General features: G+C 39.8%; 1 protein-coding gene and 1 long non-coding RNA gene across 4 annotated transcripts; one reads left to right on the forward strand and one right to left on the reverse strand.

Moving 5' to 3' along the window:
• On the reverse strand, window positions 1-13402 carry LOC134762060 (uncharacterized). Its single transcript, XR_010141578.1, has 2 exons — window positions 13319-13402; window positions 1-158 (listed from the first exon to the last, which is right to left on the reverse strand). It is a non-coding gene; the product is annotated as an uncharacterized LOC134762060 (long non-coding RNA).
• Window positions 11044-26453, forward strand: MRLN (myoregulin). Of its 3 annotated transcripts, XM_024254015.3 has the most exons (4): window positions 11044-11226; window positions 24027-24148; window positions 24584-24687; window positions 25924-26453. In XM_024254015.3, the coding sequence occupies exon 4, from the start codon at window positions 25944-25946 to the stop codon at window positions 26082-26084; it is 141 nt and encodes a 46-aa protein (XP_024109783.1). In that variant the 5' UTR covers window positions 11044-11226; window positions 24027-24148; window positions 24584-24687; window positions 25924-25943; the 3' UTR covers window positions 26085-26453. The 3 variants fall into 3 exon arrangements, with proteins under 3 accessions (XP_024109783.1, XP_024109784.1, XP_054378529.1); XM_024254016.3 differs by lacking the exon at window positions 24027-24148; XM_054522554.2 differs by lacking the exons at window positions 11044-11226; window positions 24027-24148 and adding an exon at window positions 23350-23914 and having other exon boundaries at window positions 25924-26121.
• The last annotated feature ends 304 nt before the right edge of the window (window positions 26454-26757 follow it).

Below are 26757 nucleotides of genomic sequence, written 5' to 3' on the forward strand. Positions count from 1 at the left end.
CTCCTGCATGGTCGGCCTCAGTGATGAGTATTTCAAGGTACATATCAAGTCATCTGGGCTTCCTCAGATGCTGAGGGAAGTGGCAGCTACAAGGCAACCTAGAGTTCCAGTAAAGATCTGGGTTTACAAATTTTAATCTGGATTGTCAGAATTCAGTTCTTCGTGATGCCAAGACGGAAGGGAAAGATAAAAATTGGAAATGTTAATTTGAAGGCTGTAGGCAGATATTAGAGAAAAACAAGAGTTAAAATTTGGTAAGGTTTGACAAGTGTGCAAGATGACAAGATCTGGTACAAGTTACAGGCAGTAGCAAAACTGGTTTTTCATATGTCAGTTACCTGCAGTTTACAAGAGGTTCAAACACAAAGAGTTCAAAGACAATGAACAGGACCAGAATCTGATAACCCACCAGGGTGTGCTATAGTTTTCCATTGAAACACAAAAATTCTCTCCACAGGTACTTTCCCTTTTGATCAAGATAATCTCAAAGGACCAGACACACTGGCTCACATCTGTAATCCTAGCACTTTGGGAGGCGAATTGCTTGGGGCCAGGAATTCAAAACCAGCCTGGGGCTGGGTGCCGTGGCTCACACCTGTAATCCCAGCACTTTGGGAGGCTGAGGCAGGCAGATCACGAGGTCAGGAGATTGAGACCATCCTGGCTAACATGGTGAAACCCTGTCTCTACTAAAAATACAAAAAAATTAGCCAGGCGTGGTGGTGGATGTCTGTAGTTCCAGCTACTCAGAGGCTGAGGCAAGAGAATGGCGTGAACCCAGGAGGCAGAGCTTGCAGTGAGCCGAGATCGTGCCACTGCACTCCAGCGTCTCAAAAAAACAAACAAAAAAACCCAGCTTGGGCAACATAACAACACCTAACAAAACATAACAAAAACAAAAATACAAACATTAGCTGACCACAGTGGCATGCACCTGTAGTCCTAGCTACTTGGGAGGCTGAGGCAGGAGGATTGTTTGAGCCCAGGAGTTCAAGGCTGCAGTGAGCTATGATTATACCACTGCACTCCAGCCTGGGCCACAGAACCAGACCCTATCTCTTAAAAAAATTAAATAGATAAATAAATAAATAAATAATCTTAAAGAAGGATTATTCTTGGTCAGAAAATAAAGTTGATGTCATTAAATTCAACCTAATTATTTTAATATATGCAGCGAGAATGGTGATTTAACATATTGGCTTTGTGGAAGATTTCATAAGGACATTCAAAATGGACATTTAAAAACCTCTTGAGGCTTGATTCTTCTGAGAGAGTATTTAAAAAATAAACAAACACAAACCTCTTGAAGTTAAGAAGCCAAGCCAAGAATTCACCATCAGATTTCACCTATATTAATCATAGATTTGAGTAAATTCCCCTCTTCTCGAGGTCACGCAAATAGTCTCAGTTTCCTTGGCCCACTAGGAAGAGAACTTCCTTATCCATCGGCAAGGCTGAGAACCCCATAAGCCAACCCTGTAAAGTCAGCCTCAGTTCCTTAAGACTTACTGGCCATATCTTGATTCATTCTCAGATATGACATTCTGAACAAAGCTTTATTCAGAATAAGCTTTGTTTTATAACCAGTGTTTCCAATTACATCCTCTTAATAAGGAGAACAGATTCTTACTGAACCTATGCAAATAACTGTATTGCCATGGAAATAAAAGTATTCAATAAAAGTTTCTTAATTCTGGAGGAAACAGGAAGAAAAAGATAAATGTTTTGTTTTTATTAATCTACATTTTTTTAGATAATACCTTAAAAGAGAAAGTAGCCCTCACATCCAGAAACAAAATGTTAAAGTATTAGCAGCATTCCAAACAAAACCCAAATCATTCCTCATCATTTTGCTCAGCCTTATTCTTGTTCTGTTCCATCTTGAGTTAGTAGCCTCATGAACCCGTTAGCTTCTTAATAAGAATATGGGAAATCCTGGATGGTCCAATGGCATGGGCCCCAAGTTATTTAAGCAATACCATCATAAGCCTGTGCCCATGCATACTCAGCATAGTCCTTTCCCGTGGGGCTCTGAGACCGTCGATTTTAATGTCAAAACACTCTGGTTTGTAGCTGATTTGCAAGTGCTTTCTAGGAAGAATCAAAGTAAAACAACAACAACAAAAAAACTATCTCTAGATGCCAAGAGACCAAAAATGACCATGGTTAACTTATTAATGATAATTTTTCAAAAGTGAAAGATCTGATGAGTTCATTACAAAAATAATGCAATTGACAAGAAAGTTTGGTTGTTTCTGTGGCATTTAAAACAAAGCAGTGAATTTAAAATCAAAGTGACAATAGAAAAATTTTAAAGAAAACATAGGAGGTAACAGGATTGTAAAGAACCTTAATTCTTTCAAGAGTGAGAAGACTGTTCCTGTAAGTAATCAAGGACATGAAAAACCGAACGTAAAGCACAGAAAATTATTCTGATAAAATAGAATCATTGCCTTTTAGGCAGATTTCTCAGAAGGTAAAGAAAAATCTTAACAACCTCTTAAAAAGTACATAAATGATTCCAGAAAAATTTGTCATTTAACAGAAAGAAAAGCAGTTTTAATTTTGTATCAGCATAATATTTGATATCAAGGCTCTTTTAAGAAAATCTTATAAATAAAGCCACTAAACCTTAGCCAATTTCAACTATGGCAAATAAAATTCCCTTTCTGTGCACCTTCTACAGGTTTCTACATCCGTTTAGGTTTTGTGCTACCTATTCTTCTTCCTCATTCTGGAACAGCCAGTCATTTTACTTTAGGACAAAACTATGCTCCTTTACCTTAACAAAAACACATCCTGAGTACCTTGCATACAAAGTTACTCTTCTCTGCAATATTTTTCCTAGAGAATCTCACTCAGAATATTAATCGTAACTTTTTAACTTCTATTTCACAGAGATAACTATGAGGTAGATACCTGTGAGCTGTCAGACACTACAATTTTGTAGCAAAGCTTATGAATATACACTTTACAATGTTTTATAGTTTAGATGTCCTTATAGTTCAATTTCTCAATATGGCAAAATACATACAGCCTTAAAATTATGCTTAGTGATTAATATTTTAATACTTTATCTTATTAGAAATGATCTAGGTATTTAATGACTATCCATTAATTAACTTAAACTAGCATAAGTTTTAAGTTACTAAAAGATCTTAGAGACTGTCTTTAAGCTGACATACCACAAAACATAATTATTGTTGAAATGAAGTTTGTCAGAATGATAATTTAATTTAGTTAAACACACATCTCCAGTTTTCATCATCTTAAACATCTAGGAAACGTAATGCTAGTTTATTCAATCAGTAGAGCTGTCTAAATTCAGGAAGAATAAGCCCAAATAGAATAGAAATGTATGCCTGCATTATGCTGAACTTGGATAACTTAGAAGACAGCTCTTTCTATCAAAAAACAAACATTAAAGTTGTCTTTTTTTTTTTAAAAAAAAGAGTTACCTAAATTTTTTGAATCTGAATTCTTAAAACACTTGCATTCGTTTTTTATAATACTTTTTTAAAGTCTTTATAATACTTTTTAAAGTGTTTCTACCACCAACAGGGTGGCTTAAAACAACAGAAATTTATTGTGTCAGTTCTGGAGACTAGAAGACCAAGATTAAGGTGTCAGCAGGACCACGGCCCCTCTGAACGCTCTGGGGGAGGGTCTTTCTTTGCCTCTTCCTTGCTTCTCTGGTGGTTGCCCACAGTCCTTGGTATTCCTTGGCTTGTGGACACATCACTCCAATATCTATTTCCTTTGTCACATGATGTCTCCCTATGTGTCTGACTATGTCCCCATTTCCCGCTTCTCACAAGGACTCAGGTCATTGGATTAGGGCCCACCCTAATCCAGCATGATCTCATCTTGATTATGTCAGCAAGGCCCTATTTCCAAATAGGGTCACATTCACTGGTACTGAGGACTTGGGCTTGAAAATGTCTCTAGGGGATGCAGTTCAACCCACAACAGCTAATAAGTGGTGGGCCTGGTGTTCTGAACACTCATCAGTCAGCTGCAGAGTGGAGTGTCCATGCCCCAGGGACCAGTAAAGATGACCCATTGGAAGTGTAGTAAGAAAATATTAGGGGGGAGGAGCCAAGATGGCCGAATAGGAACAGCTCCAGTCTACAGCTCCCAGCGTGAACAACGCAGAAGAGGGGTGGTTTCTGCATTTCCAACTGAGGTACCAGGTTCATCTCACTGGAGAGTGCCAGACAGTAGGTGCAGGACAGTGGGTGCAGTGCACCATGCATGAGCCGAAGCAGGGTGAGGCATCGCCTCACCTGGGAAGCGCAAGGGGTCTGGGAATTCCCTTTCCTAGTCAAAGAAAGGGGTGACAGACGGCACCTGGAAAATCGGGTCACTCCCACCCTAATACTGCGCTTTTCCAATGGGCTTAAAAAATGGCACACCAGAGATTATATCCCGCACCTGGCTCAGAGGGTCCTACGCCCATGCAGTCTCGCTCATTGCTAGTACAACAGTCCAAGATCAAACTGCAAGGTGGCAGCGAGGCTGGGGGAGGGGTGCCCACCATTGCCGAGTTAGTTGTTTGATTAGGTAAACAAAGCGGCTGGGAAGCTCGAACTGGGTGGAGCCCACCACAGCTCAAGGAGGCCTGCCTGCCTTTGTAGGCTCCATCTCTGGGGGTAGGGCACAGACAAACAAAAAGACAGCAGTAACCTCTGCAGACTTAAATGTCCCTCTTTGACAGCTTTGAAGAGAGTAGTGATTCTCCCAGCACGCAGCTTGAGACCTGAGAAGGGGCAGACTGCCTCCTCAAGTGGGTCCCTGACCCCCAAGTAGCCTAACTGGGAGGCATCCCCCAGTAGGGGCGGACTGACACCTCACACGGCTGGGTACTCCTCTGAGACAAAACTTCCAGAGGAACGATCAGGCAGCAGCATTTGCAATTCACCAATATCCACTGTTCTGCAGCCACCACTGCTGATACCCAGACAAACAGGGTCTGGAGTGGACCTCTAGCAAACTCCAACAGACCTGCAGCTGAGGGTCCTGTCTGTTAGAAGGAAAACTAACAAACAGAAAGGACATCCACACCAAAATCCCATCTGTATGTCACCATCATCAAAGGTAGATAAAACCACAAAGATGGGGAAAAAACAGAGCAGAAAAACTGGAAACTGTAAAAATCAGAGCACCTCTCCTCCTCCAAAGGAATACAGCTCCTCACCAGCAATGGAACAAAGCTGGATGGAGAATGACTTTGACGAGTTGAGAGAAGACTTCAGACGATCAAACTACTCTGAGCCACAGGAGGAAATTCGAACCAATGGCAAAGAAGTTAAAAGCTTTGAAAAATAATTAGATGAATGGATAACTAGAATAACCAATGCAGAGAAGTCCTTAAAGGACCTGATGGAGCTGAAAACCAAGACACGAGAGCTACGTGACGAATGCAGAAGCCTCAGTAGCTGATGCAATCAACTGGAAGAAAGGGTATCAGTGATGGAAGATGAAATGAATGAAATGAAGTGAGAAGAGAAGTTTAGAGAAGAAAGAATAAAAAGAAACAAACAAAACCTCCAAGAAATATGGGACTATGTGAAAAGACCAAATCTATTGTGATTGGTGTACCTAAAAGTGACGGGGAGAATGGAACCAAGTTGGAAAACACTCTTCAGGATATTATCCAGAAGAACTTCTCCAATCTAGCAAGGCAGGCCAACATTCAAATTCAGGAAATACAGAGAACGCCACAAAGATACTCCTCGAGAAGAGCAACTCCAAGACACATAATTGTCAGATTCATCAAAGTTGAAATGAATGAAAAAATGTTAAGGGCAGCCAGAGAGAAAGGTCGGGTTACCCACAAAGGGAAGCCCTTCAGACTAACAGCGGATCTCTCAGCAGAAACTCTACAAACCAGGAGAGAGTGGGGACCAATATTCAACATTCTTAAAGAAAAGAATTTTCAACCCAGAATTTCATATCCAGCCAAACTAAGCTTCTTAAGTGAAGGAGAAATAAAATACTTTACACACAAGCAAGTGCTGAGAGATTTTGTCACCACCAGGCCTGCCCTAAAAGAGCTCCTGAAGGAAGCACTAAACGTGGAAAGGAAAAACCAGTACCAGCCACTGCAGAAACATGCCAAATTGTAAAGACCATCAAGGCTAGGAAGAAACTGCATCAACTAACGAGCAAAATAACCAGCTAACATCATAATGACAGAAGGATCAAATTCACACATAACAATATTAACTTTAAATGTAAATGGGCTAAATGCTCCAATTAAAAGACGTAGACTGGCAAATTGGATAAAGAGTCAAGACCCATCAGTGTGCTGTATTCAGGAAACCCATCTCACATGCAGAGACACACATAGGCTCAAAATAAAGGGATGGAGGAAGATCTACTAAGCAAATGGAAAACAAAAAAAGGCAGGGGTTGCAATCATAGTCTCTGATAAAACAGACTTTAAACCAACAAAGATCAAAAGAGAAAAAGAAGGCCATTACATAATGGTAAAGGGATCAATTCAACAAGAAGAGCTAACTATCCTAAATATATATGCACCCAATACAGGAGCACCCAGATTCATACAGCAAGTCCTTAGTGACCTACAAAGAGACTTAGACTCCCACACAATAACAATGGGAGACTTTAACACCCCACTGTCATTGGATATTTTAGACCAATATCCTTGATGAACATCGATGCAAAAATCCTCAATAAAATACTGGCACATCAAAAAGCAGCACATCAAAAAGCTTATCCACCATGATCAAGTGGGCTTCATCCCTGGGATGCAAGGCTGGTTCAACATACACAAATCAATAAATGTAATCCAGCATATAAACAGAACCAAAGACAAAAACCACATGATTATCTCAATAGAAGCAGAAAAGGCCTTCAACAAAATTCAACAACACTTCATGCTAAAAACCCTCAATAAATTAGGTATTGATGGGACGTATCTCAAAATAATAAGAGCTATCTATGACAAACCCACAGCCAATATACTGAATGGGTGAAAACTGGAAGCATTCCCTTTGAAAATGGGCACAAGACAGGTATCCCCTCTCTCACCACTCCTATTCAACATAGTGTTGGAAGTTCTGGCCAGGGCAATCAGGCAGGAAAAGGAAATAAAGGGGATTCAATTAGGAAAAGAGGAAGTCAAATTGTCCCTGTTTGCAGATGACATGATTGTATATCTAGAAAACCCCATTGTCTCAGCCCAAAATCTCCTCAAGCTGATAAGCAACTTCAGCAAAGTCTCAGGATACAAAATCAATGTACAAAAATCACAAGCATTCGTATACACCAATAACAGACAAACAGAGAACCAAATCATGAGTGAACTCCCATTCACAATTGCTTCACAGAGAATAAAATACCTAGGAATCCAACTTGCAAGGGATGTGAAGGACCTCTTCAAGGAGAACTACAAACCACTGCTCAATGAAATAAAAGAGGATACAAACAAATGGAAGAACATTCCGTGCTCATGGGTAGGAAGAATCAATATCGTGAAAATGGCCATACTGCCCAAGGTAATTTATAGGTTCAGTGCTATCTACCAATGACTTTCTTCACAGAATTGGAAAAAACTACTTTAAAGTTCATATGGAACCAAAAAAGAGCCCGCATCACCAAGTCAATCCTAAGCCAAAAGAGCAAAGCTGGAAGCATCACGCTACCTGACTTCAAACTATACTATAAGGCTACAGTAACCAAAACAGCATGGTACTGGTACCAAAACAGAGATATAGACCAATGGAACAGAACAGAGCCCTCAGAAATAATGCTGCATATCTACAACTATCTGATCTTTGACAAACCTGACAAAAACAAGAAATGGGGAAAGGATTCCCTATTTCATAAATGGTGCTGGGAAAACTGGCTAGCCATATGTAGAAAACTGAAACTGGATCCCTTCCTTACACCTTATACAAAAATTAATTCAAGATGGATTAAAGACTTAAATCTTAGACCTAAAACCATAAAAACCCTAGAAGAAAACCTAGGCAATACCATTCAGGACATAGGCATGGTCAAAGACTTCATGTCTAAAACACCAAAAGCAATGGCAACAAAAGCCAAAATTGACAAATGGGATCTAATTAAACTAAAGAGCTTCTGCACAGCAAAAGAAACTACCATCAGAGTGAACAAGCAACCTACAGAATGGGAGAAAATTTTTGCAAACTACTCATCTGACAAAGGGCTAATATCCAGAATCTACAATGAACTCAAACAAATTTACAAGAAAAAACAAACAACCCCATCAAAAAGTGGGTGAAGGATATGAACAGACACTTCTCAAAAGAACACTTTTATGCAGCTAAAAAACACATGAAAAAATGCTCATCATCACTGGCCATCAGAGAAATGCAAATCAAAACCACAATGAGATACCATCTCACACCAGTTAGAATGGCAATCATTAAAAAGTCAGGAAACAACAGGTGCTGGAGAGGATGTGGAGAAATAGGAACACTTTTACACTGTTGGTGGGAATGTAAACTAGTTCAACCATTGCGGAAGTCAGTGTGGCGATTCCTCAGGGATCTAGAACTAGAAATACCATTTGACCCAGTGATCCCATTACTGGGTATATACCCAAAGGATTATAAATCATGCTTCTATAAAGACACATGCACACGTACATTTATAGCGGCACTATTCATAATAGCAAAGACTTGGAACCAACCTAAATGTCCAACAACGATAGACTGGATTAAGAAAATGTGGCACATATACACCATGGAATACTATGCAGCCATAAAAAATGATGAGTTCATGTCCTTTGTAGGGACATGGATGAAACTGGAAACCATCATTCTGAGCAAATTATCGCAAGGACAAAAAACCAAACACCGCATGTTCTCAGTCATAGGTGGGAATTGAACAATGAGAACACTTGGACACAGGAAGGAGAACATCACACACCGGGGACTGTTGTGGGGTGGGAGGAAGGGGGAGAGATAGTATTAGGAGATATACCTAATGCTAAATGACGAGTTAATGCGTGCAGCACACCAACATGGCACATGTATACATATGTAACAAACCTGCATGTTGTGCACATATACCCTAAAACTTAAAGTATAATAATAAAATTAAAAAAGAGAAAATATTAGAATGTCTCTTTATTTTTATATTTCTTCTTTTAAAAATTGTGTTTGTATTTTATGATGTAAATGATATATTTACTATATGCATATGTTCTATAAATAAAAATACATGTATTCAGTGGATACTAAAAATTTTTTAATTGACCAGAGAATAGGAAAAAAAAGGCCCTATATCTATTCCACTCCTTCTCTCCCATCTATTAAACTGAGCATCAGTAGCATATCAGTTTCTCTTTTTCACAGTTGCCTCAGTAGAATAACATTCCACTGGGTGAGGTTTGTAGTGAGGTGTCCACCCCACCCACCACAGCATTTAGCTGAAAAAGGTTTAGTTTGACAAAAGACCAGTTACTAGATCTGAGCCAGGGTGACAAGTAGCTAGAACCCTAAGAATGAAGCGGTTGGCTGGGCGCAGTGGCTCATGGCTGTAATTCCATCACATTGGGAGATGGAGGCAAAGGGTCACTTGAGTCCAGGATTCAAGACCAGGCAAGACCTCATCTCTGCAAAAAAAAAAAAAAAAAATTAGCTGAGTGCAGTGGCACATGCCTATGGTCCCAGCTACTCAAGAGGCCAAGGTGTGAGGATTGCTTCAACTCAGGAGTTCAAAGCTTCAGTGGGCTATAAGCATGATACTACACTTCAGCCTGGGTGACAGAGTGAGTCCCTGTCTCTATTAAAAAAAAAAAAAAAAGAAGAAGAAGAAGCAATTTAACAATTTTTATGTATTTCAGTAACTTTCCTCTAATTGTCAGGTTTCTTTTTTATTTTTTTAGACAGAATCTTGCTCTGTTACCTAGGCTGTAGTGCCATGGCATGATCTTGGCTCACTGCAACCTCTGTCTCCAGGATTCAAGTGATCCTTCTACCTCAGCCTCCTGAGTAGCTGGGACTGCAGGCATGTGCCACCACACCTGGCTACTTTTCTGTATTTTTTTGTAGATACTGGGTTTCACCATGTTGCCCAGGCTGGTCTCAAACTTCGGAGCTCAAGCCATCTGCCTGCTTTGGCCTCCCAAAGTGCTGGTATTACAGGCATGAGCCACCACTCCCAGCCACATAATTGTCAGTTTCTTTTAATACTTCAGACAGAACCAGTGTGTAATGTAATTAGGTATAAAGACATACTGTTAATATTATAAACAATTTGATGTCATTTATGGGGGAGGAGGGGAGGCGCAGAATTTGGAATGTTTTGAAATATAAGTTTCCAAAAGAGGAGAGCCACTGCAAACCAGAAGTAAGGTGATGATTACACCTCCGTTCTTACCACGTGCATTTATGTATGATACAATCCCAAGATCCAGCCTCCAACCCCCACATATACCTATATGTTTCCAGGAATTGTTTTGGGATCTCTAAGGGAAGGCAGCTGATATGCTCACAGGTAAACAAACTTTAAAAAGTTGATAACATGCATCTCGAAATCCATTTGTTGATATATTTTTAAAATTAAGGAGTCAATATAAACAAGGTAAAGTGTATAAATTTAAAAAGATATTCAGATGTCCATGGAAAATAATTGTTCAGAAGAGCAAAGGGTAGTATAACATTAAATGAGTCATGGTGTTTTTTGACATTCCTGATTTTTTTTTATTATTATTATACTTTAAGTTCTAGGGTACATGTGCACAACATGCAGGTTTGTTACATAGGTATACATATGCCATGTTGGTTTGCTGCACCCATCAACTCGTGATTTACATTAGGTATTTCTCCTAATGCTATCCCTCCCCCAGGCTCCCACCCCCCCGACAGGCCCTGGTGTGTGATGTTTCCTGCCGACATTCAGGATATTTTGTTGGTTGTTTAACTCTTCAAAAACTTGACATAAGGGTCTATTGATTGTGGAGGCACAGATCTCCTTCTCATGGGTTCTTTGAGCTCCTGTGTGGGCATAAGTATATCTTTGTTATAATTTGTTCCACCTGTGCCTGTCAATTTCTTTCCACTTGTCTCCTCCTGTGACATTCTGGCTCATGTTTCTTCATAAAGCTCTAAGCCAGTTATTAATAACAGACCAGTGAGCCTCCTGATCCACCAAGACCATATGGTGTTTTTCATAAAAGAGAGAGATCATTCCCTTGACTTTGGACTTCGCTTATTGAACCCCTGAATAGTAAGTGTTTTTTTCATTTGTTTGTTTTGTTTTGTTTTTTAATGTAGCATTTTAAGATGTTGATTTTGGAGGAAAGTTTAGTGTGACTCAAAAGTTTATGTGCTTCTGATAGAGGGAGAACATAGTAGGCTAAAATTCACTAAGACTCATAAAGCCTATTTCCTATTCCCTGCAACGTCTCTCTGCTTTTTATAAGGCTGATTATAAAGAGAGATCAATGAATTAGATTTCTACTCCTCTCATTTTCTTTTGGTTAAATAAAGGCAGGAGGAGAAGCAAAGGATTAATGATATATAAATTACTTGACCAAGACCTGTGGCTGCAGCTTGACCTCCTGTCTCCTTGTATTTTCTTTCCAAATAGAATTCCAGTGATTTCAAAGAGAATTTTCACGTGAAAAGTATATGTAGGGGATGGAGGGGAGGAGTAGTTGGACAAGAGACCTGGGCACTTTTGTTTTTTTCCCCTTTGTTCTAGGTTTGGATCAGAGAGGGCACCTGTCTTGTTCCATGGATTCATTGCTTCCTTGTTTTTTAGCCAAAGGCTTTGTCTTTGCAGCCTTCTTTATGCTGGTTGCTTCTGAGAGTCCTTCAAAGTAGGTCACTATGTTTTCTGTCTAGAAAAGGGGGACCCTGAAGCCCAGACAGGCCAATGCCTCGCTTGGTTCTCTTGAGCAGGGCTAAAACCTGACACTCCAATCCTTCTTCAAGACCATAGACTAATATAGCTTTCTGCTTTGGTTATGTATGTTCAATTCTTGAACATGTGCACCAGGCTTCTAAATAAAATCTGTAAGGGAGGCATGACAGGGAACTGGAAGGAGGCAGATGTGGGCTTGTTGTTGAGCCCTGGCTTGGACCACATACGAGCTGTGTGATCCTAAGAAAGTATTCAACCACTCTGAGCCTCAGTTTGCTCATTTGTAAAATGAGAATCATAGTCTCTTTTACAACATGGTGGGGTTTACTCAATGTATATAAGAAGCCAAGTATAGTGACAGTGACTGTTATTTTAACACATTTATAAATTCCTTCTTTGAATTTTTCCTGAATCTTCCTAATTATCTCTCATTTGTTTCCAATTTAAATCCAGAGCCTCCAAATGTGGTTTTTGATGGGAAACATGAATTTAAACTGTAGAGGCAATATCTGACTTCTACTACTTTTAATAACTTCATTTTTAGAATAGTGTAAACCATGCAAATGCTGAGGACAGGTGGATTGGAGGATGGTATATTGTTAGCAATCAACACATTAAGTCTACAGCTAAGATCAACCATGATGAGAAACCTCCCCAAACAACTTCAAAATATAAACTATTATTTCCATAAACGTATCTGCTCTATTATAATCAGCATTCTAACGTTTTTCTTTTTGCTCTGTCTTTCTATGTTTCCAAAAGACTGGTTTCCAACCTTGCCACATTAGATTCTGTGTGTCTGGATAAGACAGAAAGAAGGATTGTCTCAATACCTGCTTTCCAAAGTGTTGCTCTGTAACTCAGGAGATATGATTGGATTTTTGTTTTCCTCTATGAACTTTAATTGTGCAAATATGTATTTAATTCCTACCATGTGCTAGACACCATATGCTAACCTAAAACGGGGTCTATAAAAGTCAGAATGGGCTTGCTCATGGTTCAGTCCTCCTCCTTGGGTATCACTTTTCTTTTTTTTTTTTTTTGAGACAGAGTCTTACTCTGTCACCCAGGCTGGAGTGCAGTGGCTTGATATCACCTCACTGCAACCTCCACCTCCCGGGCTCAAGTGATCCTTCCACCTCAGCCTCCCAAGTACCTGGGACTACAGGTGTGCACCAACATGCCCAGCTAATTTTTTGTTATTTTTTTTTTTGTTATTTTTTTTTTTTTTAGTAGAGACAGGGTTTTGCCATGTTGTCCAGCCTGGTCTCAAACTCCTGGGCTCAAGTGAACCACCGCCTTGGCCTCCCAAAGTGCTGGAATTATAGGTGTGAGCCACCGCACCTGGCCAAGTATCACCTTCTAAGTAATGATTTTGTGAAGCATAGAAGAGCAACACCTTAAAGTCACACCTCGTCTGCCCTATGGAAAAAAATTGTTATTAAGCACTTACTTTGTTCCAAGCTCTGTGGAAAACGCTGGAGATATCATTTCTGCTCTAAAGGTGGTCATAGTCTGTCATTTAAACTTGAAATTCTATTCTCCAGCCTAACCATCTATTTTCAGCTAAACTTGACTCCAAAGAACAATCAGCTTGTTTCAGAAATCCAATCTGCACCTAAAAACATAAAGACATTGCCACCAGTGAATTTATACCAAGGAGTGTGTGTTGCAGGCCAAGTAGGCAGTTTAAAAGGTTTTGCCAAATGCCTTTGAGTACTCAAAAAAGTCCAGAGATTTCCCCACTCCCCTCCATTCACCAACTCCAAATGGGAATGACACTCATTTGGATATCTGAGTTCTGCAGGTCAAAAAACACAAACAAGCCCCCCTAGTCCCATTTCTGCATCCTGCACCCGTTTCTGCATCCTGCACCCATTTCTGCATCCTCGCACCACTCAAAGGACAACTGTCTGCTGGCACCGCTGTGTTGGGGCTCTCTGAGGAAGCCTCACACAGCTGATCCCCAGCCAGGGCTCTGGGCCTTTCATCTGGCTTTGTAAAAGTGCATCACAACTGTGATTCATGGAGAGGGCTGGACAACTTGGCAGGGAGAAGGTTGATAACATTTTGATTACTTCAATTCCAGAATATTTCATAATGTTCAGTGCCCATAACTGAATAAATTCATGTCATCTCAGGGGCAATGTATGATCTGTTTAGGGCAAGAATATGGCAGCTAGAAACTTTAACCTTCAGGAGTCCTGATAGTGGATGATTAAGAAGTCATGTTTGTTCATATGTAGAAAAATTGTTCTTTTTAGGACCAGAACATTTACTTCAAACATTTGAGGCATGGCCATCAATGGCTTGGGAAAGCCAAAACTGAACAGATGTTGACCTAAAAAGAAAGCAAATGGGCTGGGCGTGATGGCTCATGCCTGTAATCCCAGCATTTTGGGAGGCCAAGGAGGATGGATCACCTGAGGTCAGGAGTTCAAGACCAGCCTGTCCAACATGGTGAAACCCTGTCTCTACTAAAAATACAAAAATTAACCAGTGTGGTGGTGGGAGCCTGTAATCCCAGCTACTCGGGAGGCTGAGGCAGGAGAATTACTTAAACCCAGGAGGTGGAGGTTGCAGTGAGCCAAGATTGCGCCATTGCACTCCAGCCTAGGCAACAAGAGTGAAACTCCGTCTCAAAAAAAAAAAAAAAAACAAAAAAAACAAAAAACAACAACACAGAGAGAGCAAGAGAGGTTCCATCGAAGAGAAGAGAAACACAGTGGCTCCTGACAGGTCTGAAACCTGCTTTCTGACCTGGGGCGGGTGGGTGATCAGATGGACCCTCAGGAGTGCTGCCAGGTGAGCCAACACCCCGCTGCTCATGTGTCTGTGTCTGCCTCAGCTTCTCTGGGCTTTCCATCTCTTAAGGGCTGTTTCCTCTCATCTAACTGAGCCACTCTATCCCTCTTCATGGCTGGGCTGCAAGGAAGTGGCCATCTTTCTGAATCTGCTGCTTCATTTAACTAGGCACTATTTATTGAGTGTCAGGCAGCATGCTGGGCTCTTGGCTTACTTTTTTTGTTTGTTTGTTTTGTTTTGTTTTGTTTTTTTGAGACCCAGGCTGGAGTTTAGTGGCATGATCTCGGCTCACTGCAACCTCTGCCTGCCAGGTTCAAGCGATTCTTGTGCTTCAGCCTCCTGAGTAGCTGGGACTACAGGTGCGAACCACCATGCCCAGCTAATTTTTGCATTTTTAGTAGAGGCAGGGTTTTGCCATGTTGGCCAAGCTGATCTCCAACTCCTGACCTCAGGTGATCTGCCTGCCTTGGCCTCCCAAAGTGCTGGGACTATGGGTGTGAGCCACCATGCCTGGCCTCTTGGCTTACATTTTTATCAGTCCTGCAATATTGCAGTGGCTAAGGCCGTGGGCATTGGAACCAAACAAATCTCCATAAAAATCCTTGGTCACCTCTTACTACATGTGAAACGCTGGACAGCTATCTTAACCTCTCTGGGTTTCCGTCTTTTTGCATAAGAAAATAGTGGTATGAATATTCCACCTCATAAAATTTTATGAGATTAAAAATCAAAGTGTGTGTAGAAGGCACTGAACTTTAGCTATGAATAAAGTCCTTTCAACCTCCCACAAGACAGGTATTACTCTCTCTGTTCTCCAGATGAGGTGGCATCTGAGGTTAGGTGCTTTGTCCAAGGCTGCAGAGTTAATACTGGTGAGAGCCAGGATCTCAAACTGGTTCCATCCGGTTCAGATCCTGTATTCTCTCCTCACTCCACCTTGCTGACTGATCATCTGTGACTAACATGTTTCTGTGTTCAGTCGAAGTCCACTTTGTCAAATTCTTTGCCTTGTGGCCCTGACCTGCCACATTTTCTACTTTTCACTTGTGATTTGCTTTGCTCTGGACTCTCTGGTTATACATGGGCTGGAATCAAAGATGTTGGAGGGTGATGAAGGTAGACTCTCCTCATGTAGCCGACTCTGGTGAAATGCAGAATCCAGTCTATCACAAATGTCAGAAAATTGCTGAGGCAATTGTGGCACTAGCTTTGGAAAAAGTCACTGTGTGACCTCAGACAAGTCTCTGCACTTCTCTGGGCCTTGTTTGTCAAATGAGAAGTTTACAAAAGCTCCGATATCTTTTCTATACCAACATTTCGTTAGTATTTCCAGGCTTTCCCCTTTGTTGTTTTTCTTAGCTGGAAAGAGAATAATTGTCCTGAAATCACGTCTTAATCAGGAAACAAGGTGCAAGAATAATGCCTGCCATCATTTAACCATAGAGCCATATGCATTATTTAATTCCTATACAAGCTTTCTATGATATAAGGCTCCTGTCATTGATAAGTTAATTTCTCAGATATGTGTTAAGTTTCCTTTCTCATATAATTCAACTTTGGGCAGAATTGAAGGGGACCTTAATGAGCTCAGAAAATGCAGCTTGAACACAAATTTTAGAAGCTTACAGAACACAAAAAATCCATTTACCATTGCATATGCCCAAATTTTCCCAAATTACTTGAATTTGAGTTTAGTGAGGGCAAACCTCCAGTATGCTGTAGAAACGGTGGCCATCCCAACAGATCATCCCATTCTGAAACCCTGCATGTCCTGTGCCAAGTTTTTCTTGCCTTCCAACAACTTGACTTGCTTCCCTAATTATAAGCAAAAAAACAAAACAAAACAAAACAAAACAAAAAGGAAAAGCATTAATAAGACATAGTTCCCATATGATTTCTCAAGTTTCTAAAGGACAGTTGTCTTGAACATAAACTTTCTGGGAAAGGGAGATGTTTTCCATAGGGAGACAAAGTTGCAAGCACCCAACTTTGGGATTTTATTTTTAAAATTATTTGCTGGGAAAAGTAGACTTATTATGTAAGCTTTTCTTGTTGTAATTGTCATTTGGACAAAGTGAACTTTCATTCTTCCCAGAAAGCTTCTACGTTAAGTATAGTCAAGTCAGTATTTTTTTGAGAACTAATTAGTGTCGGGTAGTGTGAGGCACTGGAATCCAGGATGAATAAGGCTGTCCCCTACCTTCTAGGAAAGCATTACTGACTATAGGGAATTGCATGTAAACAACCATGATACAGTGTGGTCACTGGCAACATGTTATGGACAAGTTGGAAATACATTCTGTCTAAGGAAGTCAGATTGGATAACAGAGGAGGTGAGGTTGAATCTCAAAGGATGAATAGGAGTTTAACAGTTTTGTCTGTTTAGGTGCTTAAAGAGAACTTGAGAAGAATAATTCATTCAAGGGCTACTGTCTAACAGTAATATGCTAGACTGTAATTAATAATAGACACTATCACTTACTAAATGTTTACTTTGTAGGCACAAGTATTATCTCATTGAATTATCAGGCTATCCCAAGAAGCAGGTACCATTATCCCCACTTTGTGGAAGTGCCAACTGAGGCACAAAGTTAATGTAACTTGCTTAAGGTCTCATGCACAGTGGCAGACCTGAGATTCAAACTCTGTCAGTCTGATTCTAGACCCATCTCTCAAACACCATGTCTTGGCAGCATTCTTATTATTTCTCAGCTTAGTTAATGTTAAGGAGGTCAAGGGGAGAAACTTGTTAGCCATAAGGTAACAAGTGGTTAAAAACAAATAACAATAAATATGAATAAAATAGGTAGTAAAAGACAACAAAAATAAATAATAAAAACTGTACTTTTAGCTGGGCGCAGTGGCTCACGCCTGTAATCCCAGCACTTTGGGAGGATGAGGCGGACGGATCACCTGAGGTTGGGAGTTCAAGACCAGCCTGACCAACATGGAGAAACCCCATCTCTACTAAAAATACAAAAATTAGCCAGGCGTGGTGGTGCATGCCTGTAATCCTAGCTACTCAGGAGGCTGAGGCAGGAGAATCACTTGAATCCAGGAGGTGGAGGTTGCAGTGTGCAGTGAGCCGACATCGTGCCATTGCACTCCAGCCTGGGCAACAAGAGCAAAGCAAAACAAAACAAAAAACTGTACTTTCAGCTAAATTTGTTGTTAAATAGTGAGCTCACAGTTGTGATCTGGGCAATGTCCCATTTACAAAGGGCAGATTGTTTTGATGTGAATAAATTAGCAACTAACTGTTATAAAGTGAATTCTGGCAAATTTGGGGTTATCAGGCCCAGAGGGGTAACTATCAGCCCTTCCATCCCATCCACAACCAGCTCACCTATATAGAAAGGATCCAGGACTGAAGAAGGAGAGTGGCCATTAATAATTATGTGATGTTTCCATGCCAGTATAGTCAATTTCCATTATAATGTAGATCTTTTCAAAAGTAACTTTTCATTTTAAAACATGAATAAATCAGTATAGTTGAAAGAGCATGGCATCCGGAAGGTGAAGTACTGGATTAGTTTCTAAACTATGGCACAGAATACTCAATGTCCTTCATCTCCCAGTTGTGCATAAGCAGTGCCCGGCACATAATAGACCCTCAATAAATGGTGGTTATTATAATATTATTTACTTAAGTGGCCTATTAAGCAAAAGTGGACCGATTTCAACTGTGTCTCATTTTTCAACATATGCCTCTAGGGAACTTCTATCAATATCATCTTAGCTGTTAGACATTGATTGAAACAAGGAGAAGGATTAGAAAATTTTTATTAAAAAAGAAAATATTTTTGAAGTGTGACTCATGTGTTTAAGACTATAAACTTGAATCCAATGAAAAGTGTTTTTATTTTGAGTGAAAAAGAGACTTTGCAAAGTATATTCATTCTGTACTTTGTCCTAACCAAAAATCCACATTTAATAAAGAGAAATGTTAGAGGTTAGGGGAAATTGAGAAAAGCATGAAGTCTCAGAACTAGTAATACTTTTATATAATAGAGGGATTTTGTTGTTGTTGTTTTTTGTTTTTTTGTTTTTTTTTTTTGCCAGGGGACCAAGCCATTTAGAAAATACATTCTTCTTATGGTCCCTGGAGTCAGAGTTGACTTCAAAGGCAAGGGCTTAAAAACTGGTGGCAGAGTGAAGAACAGAGAATACAATGAAGTCCAGCTCCTAGAAACCAGGGGTTACTGCTACTCTCATTTGTCTAACTCTGTGGGTATCCCACTCCTCAACTATCTAATAAGCAATGAACAGGTCAATTGGAATTAGATTATTTGGACCTGAATCTTGATAGAATCAAAGGAAGAAATAAAAACTTATAAACTAGATGAGAGTATCCATTCTACTTTCAGTACAACAGTCTATAAAATAATAAAGTGACTCCCGGTGGCCTCTAGAAATAAGGAAAAGAAAGGCAGAGGCATTCACATGGTTGGGGTGGGGGGGGATTTACTTGCCATCATCTGAAGTTTCAACATAAAAAAAAATTTGACCCAAAATAACCTCAGCTGTCATATCAGAAATGGGAGGTCATGTCATTTTAACTATGATGTTAAAACATTACGTTCAAGATAAGACCAAGGTCTTGAGATAAACACATTCAGTAAGTTGTAGCGTAGTTTTTAAGGTGTCCTAACTTGTTTAAAATTTGTGTATATTTTTTGGTACATGTTTCTATCAGATAAAAAAACTAGGAAATATTTTATCCTGAAAATTACTGCTGTTAAATAGCTATTCTCTTCAACAAATGCCCCTTCGATCCTAAAGAAGAAACACTTACTACCATGATTCTATTGGATTTACATTGAAAATGTAAATCCAAGCACCATGTGACTCATAATTTTAAGCCACAGTAAAACCTGGGTGTGTTAGGAAACTTGTGAAGAGACAAATTTGTGTCCTTCCAATTATTTAGATCTAGAAACAGACCTAACATCAAGGGCAAAAACCGAACAGGAACCCCTGGTTCCTGTTCCTCATGGTGGAAGAGATTTGCCTTATCGTAGAAGTTACATACTTTCATTAAAATGTTTCATTGATAAATGTAATTTTCCTTTCATTCATATTTGTTATAATGATTGGTTTGACAAAAATAAAATCAGTATAAATTACTTCGAAATATATCAGAGGGAGGAAGACTAACAGTAATGAGACAACTTTCCTTAGTGTTCTGAAGTTATATAGGCAATATCCTTTTAAATGAATGAATGTGAGAAATGGAAACAGCAAGGTGTGGTGGAGGGGGGCGGGTGGCAGTGAGAAATGGAAACAGCAAAGGGAAAAGAAGATCACCCAAATTCCTTCCACCCAAACTTCACAACTATGGCCACTGTTGACATTTGGATGTATTTCTCTCTGGTCTTTTATTTTGTTTAGTATTTTAATTATGAAGTCTAACACACATACAGAAAAGCACATGAAGGCCAGGTACAGTGGCTCACGTCTGTAATCCCACCACTTTGGGAGGCTGAGGCAGGAGGATCACTGGAGGCCAGGAGTTCAAGACCAGCCTGGGGAACATAGTTAGACCCTGTCTCTACAAAAATAAAAATAAACTACCTGGGTGTGGTCGCATGTGCCTGTGGCCCCAGCTACTCGTGAGGCTGAGGTGGGAGGCTTGCTTGAGTCCAGGAGTTCAAGGCTGCAATGAAATAGGATTGTACCACTACACTCCAAGCTAGGATACAGAGTGAGACTCTCGAAAGAAAGCAAGCAAGAAGGAAGGAAGGAAGGAAAAGAAGGGGAACGAAGGAAAAGGAAGGAAAGGAAGGAAAGAAAGAAGGAAAGAAGGAAGGAAGGAAGGAAATAAATCGCATGAAGCTTCTATGTACAGTTTAATAAATAGTTAAAAAGTGATTGCTAGTATAACCACCACCCAGGACAAGAGATGAAACACTGTTGGAATCTCTTGCCTGTTTCCTTCCCCTATGCTCCCTAAAGTCAGGCCTACTCTGATTTTGTGGTAGCAAATCTCTTTCTTTTCTTGATAAATTTACCACTTGCATTACTGCCAACCATATATATACCCCTAAACCTTGCACTTTAACTCTGTTTTTCTAGTTTACATAAATGTACTTACACTGTTGTCTTTTGTGTCTTGCTTTTTAAAATGCAATGCTATCTTTGTTAGATTCACCTGCTTTTGTATTTTAAAATTCAATGGTATATTTGTAAGATTCATCATTGTTTTTGTCTATAGCTGTAGTTTAATTTTTACTATTGTATAATATTCCATTATATGACTATGCCACAATTTATCCATGTACTAATGGCATTTAAGTTGTTTCCATATTGAAGCTATTACGATGTTTGGATATGTGTCTTGGTAGGCAGATAGCCATGCATTCTGGTGGGGGATACACTTAGGAGTGTAATAGGTGGTCATAAGTAGGAGTTATAATCATATTTAAACATTTTCATATCATCAAGGTGCTGTGGCTCCCCAGCACTTTGGGAAACTGAGGAGGGGAAGACCACCTTGAGGCCAGCAGTTTGAGGCTGCAGTGAGCTAGAATCGCACTCCTGTTCTCCAGGATTGCTTGAGGTCAGGAGTTCAAGACTAGCCTGGGCAACATAGCAGGACTCTGTCTCTACAAAAAATTAAAAATTAGCCAGGCAAGGCGGTGCACACCTGTAGCCGTGGCTACTCAGGAGGCTGAGGAGGGAGAATTGAATGAGCCCAGGAGTTCAAGATTACAGTGAGCTATGATCACACCACTACATTCCAGCCTGGGTAACAGAGCAAGCTCCTGTTTCAAAATAAGGAAATAGGCTGGGTGTGGTGGCTTACCTCTGTAATCCTAGCACTTTGGGAGGCTGAGGCAGGTGGATTGCTTGAGCTCAGGGCTTCAGTATCAGCCTGGGCAACGTGGCAAAACCCCATCTCCTCAAAAAATACAAAAAATTAGCTAGGCATGGTGGCGCATACCTGTAGTCCCAGCTATGCAGGAGGCTGAGGTGGGAGCATCGCTTGAGCCTGGGAGGTCAAACCTGTAGTGAGCCATATTTGTGCCACCGCACTCCAGCCTAGGTAACAGAGTGAGATACTATCCCAAAAAAATTAAAAATAAAATAAAGAAGTAAATAAAAAATTAAAATAAAAAAGGTACAGTAAAAATGTGGTATAAAAGATAAACAGTGGTACACCTGTATAGGGCACTTAAAATGAATGGAGCTTGCAGGACTGGAAGTTGCACTGGGTGAGTCCCTGAGTGAATGGTGAGTGAATATGAAGGCCTAGGACATTCCTGTACACTACTCTAGACTTTGTGAACACTGTACACTTAGGCTACACTAAATTTATTTATCATTTTTTTCTATCATCAGTAACAAATTAAGTTTCAGAATAAAGAAATAGGGTGGGAATGGTGGCTCACCTCTGTAATCTCAGGACTTTGGAAGGCTGAAGCAGACGGATCACCTCAGGGGAGGAGCTCAAGACCAGCCTGGCCAACATGGTAAAACACCGTCTTTACTAAAAATACAAAAATCAGCCAGATGTGGTGGTGCATTCCTGTAATCTCAGCTACTCGGGAGGCTGAGGCAGGAGAATTGCATGAACCCAGGAGGCAGAGGTTGCAGTGTGCTGAGATCGCGCCGTTGCACTCCAGCCTGGGCGATAAGAGTGAGACTCTGTCTCAAAAAAAAAAAAAAAAAGAAAGAAAGAAAGAAAGAAAACAAAGAAAAAGAAAAAAATTAAATTTCATATACTGTAATTTTTTACTTTATAAACTTTTTAATTTTCTTAATGTTTTGACTCTTTCATAATAATAATAATACTTAGCTTAAAGCACAAACACATTGTATGGCTGTACACAAACATTTTCTTTCTTTATATCCTAATTCTATAAGCTTTTTTCTATTAAAATTTTTAATTTTTTTTTTCTTATAAGACACAAACACACACATTAGCCTAGGTCTGCACAGGGCCAGGATAATTAATATCACCGTCGTCCACGTCCGCATCTTGTCCCACTGGAAGGTCTTCAGGGACAATAGCATGCATGGAGCTGTCATCTCCTGTGATAATGATGCCTTCTTCTGGAATACCTCAAGGACCTACCTGGGGCTGTTTTATAGTTAACTTTTAAAAAGATAAGTACAAGGAGTGCACTCTAAAATAATAATAAAAGTATAGTATAGTCAATACATAAACTATTAACACAGTCATTTTTTATCATTATCAAGTATTATGTACCATACATCATTGTACATGCTGTGCTTTCACAGGACTGGCAGTGCTGTAGGTTTGTTTATAGCAGCATCACCACAAACACATGAGAAATGTATTGTGCTATGACATTATAACAACTATGACTTCACTAAGACATAGGAATTTTACAACTCTGTTATAATCTTTTTTTTTTTTTTTAAGATGGAGTCTCGCTCCGTCGCCCAGGCTGGAGTGCAGTGGTGCGATCTCGGCTCACTGCAACCTCCACCTCCTAGGTTCAAGCAATTCTCTGCCTCAGCCTCCCAAGTAGCTGGAATTACAGGCGCCTGCCACCACGCCCGGCTAATTTTTGTATTTTTAGTATAGACAGGGTGTCACCATCTTGGCCAGGCTGGTCTTGAACTCCTGACCTTGTGATCCACCCGCCCTGGCCTCCCAAAGTGCTGGGATTACAGGCATGAGCCACTGCACCCGGCCAACTCTGTTATAATCTCATGGGGCTACTGCCAGTCTTTCATTGACTCAAGTCATTATGCAGTGTGACTGCACATGGTTAAAGGGAGACAGCAATCAGATTTTACAGCCTTGTCTTTTGTAATAAATTCACTCCATTTTCTAATTTGTTTGTAAAAATGATACAAAATATTAAAACATAATACAGTTGGCCCTCCAGATCCATGGGTTCCATATCCATGGATTCAACCAACCACAGATTGAAAATATTTTGAAAAAACTGTGTATCTCTATTGCATATGTACAGACTTTTTTTCTTGTCATTGTTTTGTATACAATACAGCATAACAGCTATTTACATAGCACTTATATTGTATTAGGTATTATAAGTAACATATGGAGATGATTTACAGCCTATGGGAGGATATGTGTAGTTTATATGTAAATACTCTGCCATGTATATCAGGGACTTGAGCATCTATGGATTTTCGTATCCATGGTTATGGTATCTGTGGGGTATTCTAGAGCCAATCCCCCATGGGTACTGAGGGATGACTGTACTTAAAAAATAGGCACACAATCTCATGAGTTATCGTCACTTACGTACGAAAGCTTTTCTGGTTGTAATTGTTGTTTTGTCATGAAGATATTAAAGCCTTGGTCTCAAATAATTTTTAGGGAATTATTTCTTTTTTTTCTTTTTTTTTTTTTTGAGATAGAATCTCCCTCTGTCGCCAGGGCTGGAGTGCAGTGGCACGATCTCGGCTTACCGCAACCTCCGCCTCCTGGGTTCAAACAATTCTCCTGCCTCGGCCTCCTGAGTAGCTGGGATTACAGGTGTGCACCACCACGCCCGGCTAATTTTTTTTGTATTTTTAGTAGAGACGGGGTTTCACCATATTGGTCAGGCTGGTCTCAAACTTCTGACCTTGTGATCTGCCCACTTCGTCCTCCCAAAGTGCTGGGATTACAGGCATGAACCACCGTGCCCGGCCGGGAGTTATTTCTTTAAGAAGTGTGGTGAATGTTTGCCCCACCAGGAAAATCCTAGAATTTAGCTTCATCTTTCTGTCCAATGTTCAGTTTTAAGCTCTACAATTCTGGGATAAACAGAAATTAAAGTGTCATATTTTCAAAAGTTCACTCTTAGACTTCTCCTTCCAATCTAGTTTTGAAAACAATTTTAGAAGTTTTTCTGTGTAGGCTCCCTGCCCCTCCACTTGCTACACTACCTCACTGTCCAATAAAACTTTTTGCTATGCTTTGACACAGGAATCAAGTTTGCTAAGAGACCACCAGTGCTGAATGCACTTTGTTCTGGCAAGAGCAGAAAACTGAGAAGCCGTGTTACCTACCACTACCTGGGATACATTCAGGTGAGAAATGGGTCTCTATTCACTCCTCATTCCTCACTAATTGTCTATTCCCCTCCTCACTTCTTATTTCAGTCTCTCTCTTACTCTTTTTGGAGAGAGATGAAGGTATCCTTGGGAGCCACTGAGTGAAGAAACACAAGCTGGAGTTTGAGGTTTCTGGAGAGAAGGAAAATCACTTTGCAAACCCATGTATTATTTTTGCTCCTTGTTGCTGAAACACAGGCAAAAGGAATTGTTGCATGCAGGGAAAATTCTAGGTGTTTCTTTTGCTAACGATTGTTGTATAATTTGGGGCAAGTAATTCCCTTCTCTAGGAATGGAGCAATTTATTACAGAAATTATCAAGATTGCTCAAAATGGGAGTAGACAACACTGGCAGAGTACTCATCTCTTTCCCCTTCTCTCTTTCTTATTCTCTCTTAAAAGTCTACCTGCCTTTTTTATTTTGCGGTGAAAATAGTAGATGAAATATTTTACTACCCAAATTTTGCCACCTTTTTTGACATTGACGTTCATTTTAAGTTGAGTATATATGGGGAACTTTGGTGTAAGGCTTTGAAAGCTGCTTATTTGCCTTTGCATCCCCTGTGAAAGGGATTAAGAATGGTTCTAAATGCCCTGCCTAACAGACACGTGGTAAACTGTTCCAACAATGTGGAATGCAGACCACAAATTCCAGGTATTTTTTAAAACCTGTTTTATTTATACAGAAATGTGGAGGAAATTAAATGTTTGATGTCTTAGTAAGTAATCAAAACATGACAGACAGGATCTTGAGGAAAGAAAAATACCTTTTTTTTTCTTTTTTTTAATCACTACCTGCTTTTTTTCATGTCTTCAAATTCTCGCTTCCTGGTAACACCAATAGTACAAGTTAGAGGAACAGCAGCTTCACCAATGCCAATAAAAACAGATTGAAATGACTGCGGATACTTGATAAATAAACTTACTACAGATAACACGAAAAGGGAATGGCCACTATGAAAGTTCCTTGAGCTGTTTGTTTTAGAAAGAAAGGCAAGTTTGGCATAGAGAAAAGCCTGTGATTTTGACAGAAAGTGGTCAAAATAAATGGGAGAAAAATATTTTATTTCATTGATTGGTTACAAATAGGTGTGGAATATTCCCTGGAAGACTTACCTTGGTCACTATCTTTTTATAGTGGAAATATTAGATTGAGTTGAAAGAATCAGTATTATAAATGTGTTCATTTGAGGATACTTTTCTTTTTCCTAGGGAGCAGGAGTATTCTGGATATGACTGGTAAAAACTGGATATTAATTTCTACTACTACTCCCAAAAGTCTAGAAGATGAAATTGTGGGAAGACTTCTAAAAATTTTGTTTGTTATCTTTGTTGACTTAATTTCTATTATATATGTTGTGATAACTTCTTAGAAAGCTGACTTCCTTTCCATGTACATTTCAAACTGAATTACAGTGAATAAAAATTTGTATTTTAACATGTTGAGTGACTCACATTTTATGACATTGCCAATTTATTCTAGAAGCCAACAGGACACTGCAATACAAACAACATTGTGTATTGTTTAGTTCTTTATGGTTTATGAAACATTCACATATACTGAAGTGAATTTTTTTTCCCCAAAAACATCTATCCTACTGAGTCATGAAACTTCTAGATTTTTGGCCAGTCATGGTGGCTCACACCTGTAATCCCAACACTTTGAGAGGCCCAGGTAGGCGGATCCCTTGAGCGCAGGAGTCCGATACAGGCCTGAGCAATGTGAGGAAACCCCATCTCTACTAAAAATAAAAATTAAAAAAAATTGACAGGCATGGTGGTGCATGCCTGTAGTCCCAGATACTCATACTCCGGATGCTGAGGTGGAAGAATCACCTGAGTCCAGGAAGCCAAGGTTGCAGTGAGCTGTGATCACACCACTGCACTCCAGCCTGGGTGACAGAGTGAGACCCAGTCTCAAAACAAAAACAAATAAACAAGCAAACAAAAAACTTCTGGATTTTTTAACCTAGTCATTATTTTGTGTATCGACTAAAATTTATACATGAGATTGTGAATGAAGTTGATTTTTTAGGATGTGTACCT

This window comes from Pongo abelii, chromosome 8 (assembly GCF_028885655.2).
Source record: "Pongo abelii isolate AG06213 chromosome 8, NHGRI_mPonAbe1-v2.0_pri, whole genome shotgun sequence".
NCBI classification, from domain to species: domain Eukaryota; kingdom Metazoa; phylum Chordata; class Mammalia; order Primates; family Hominidae; genus Pongo; species Pongo abelii.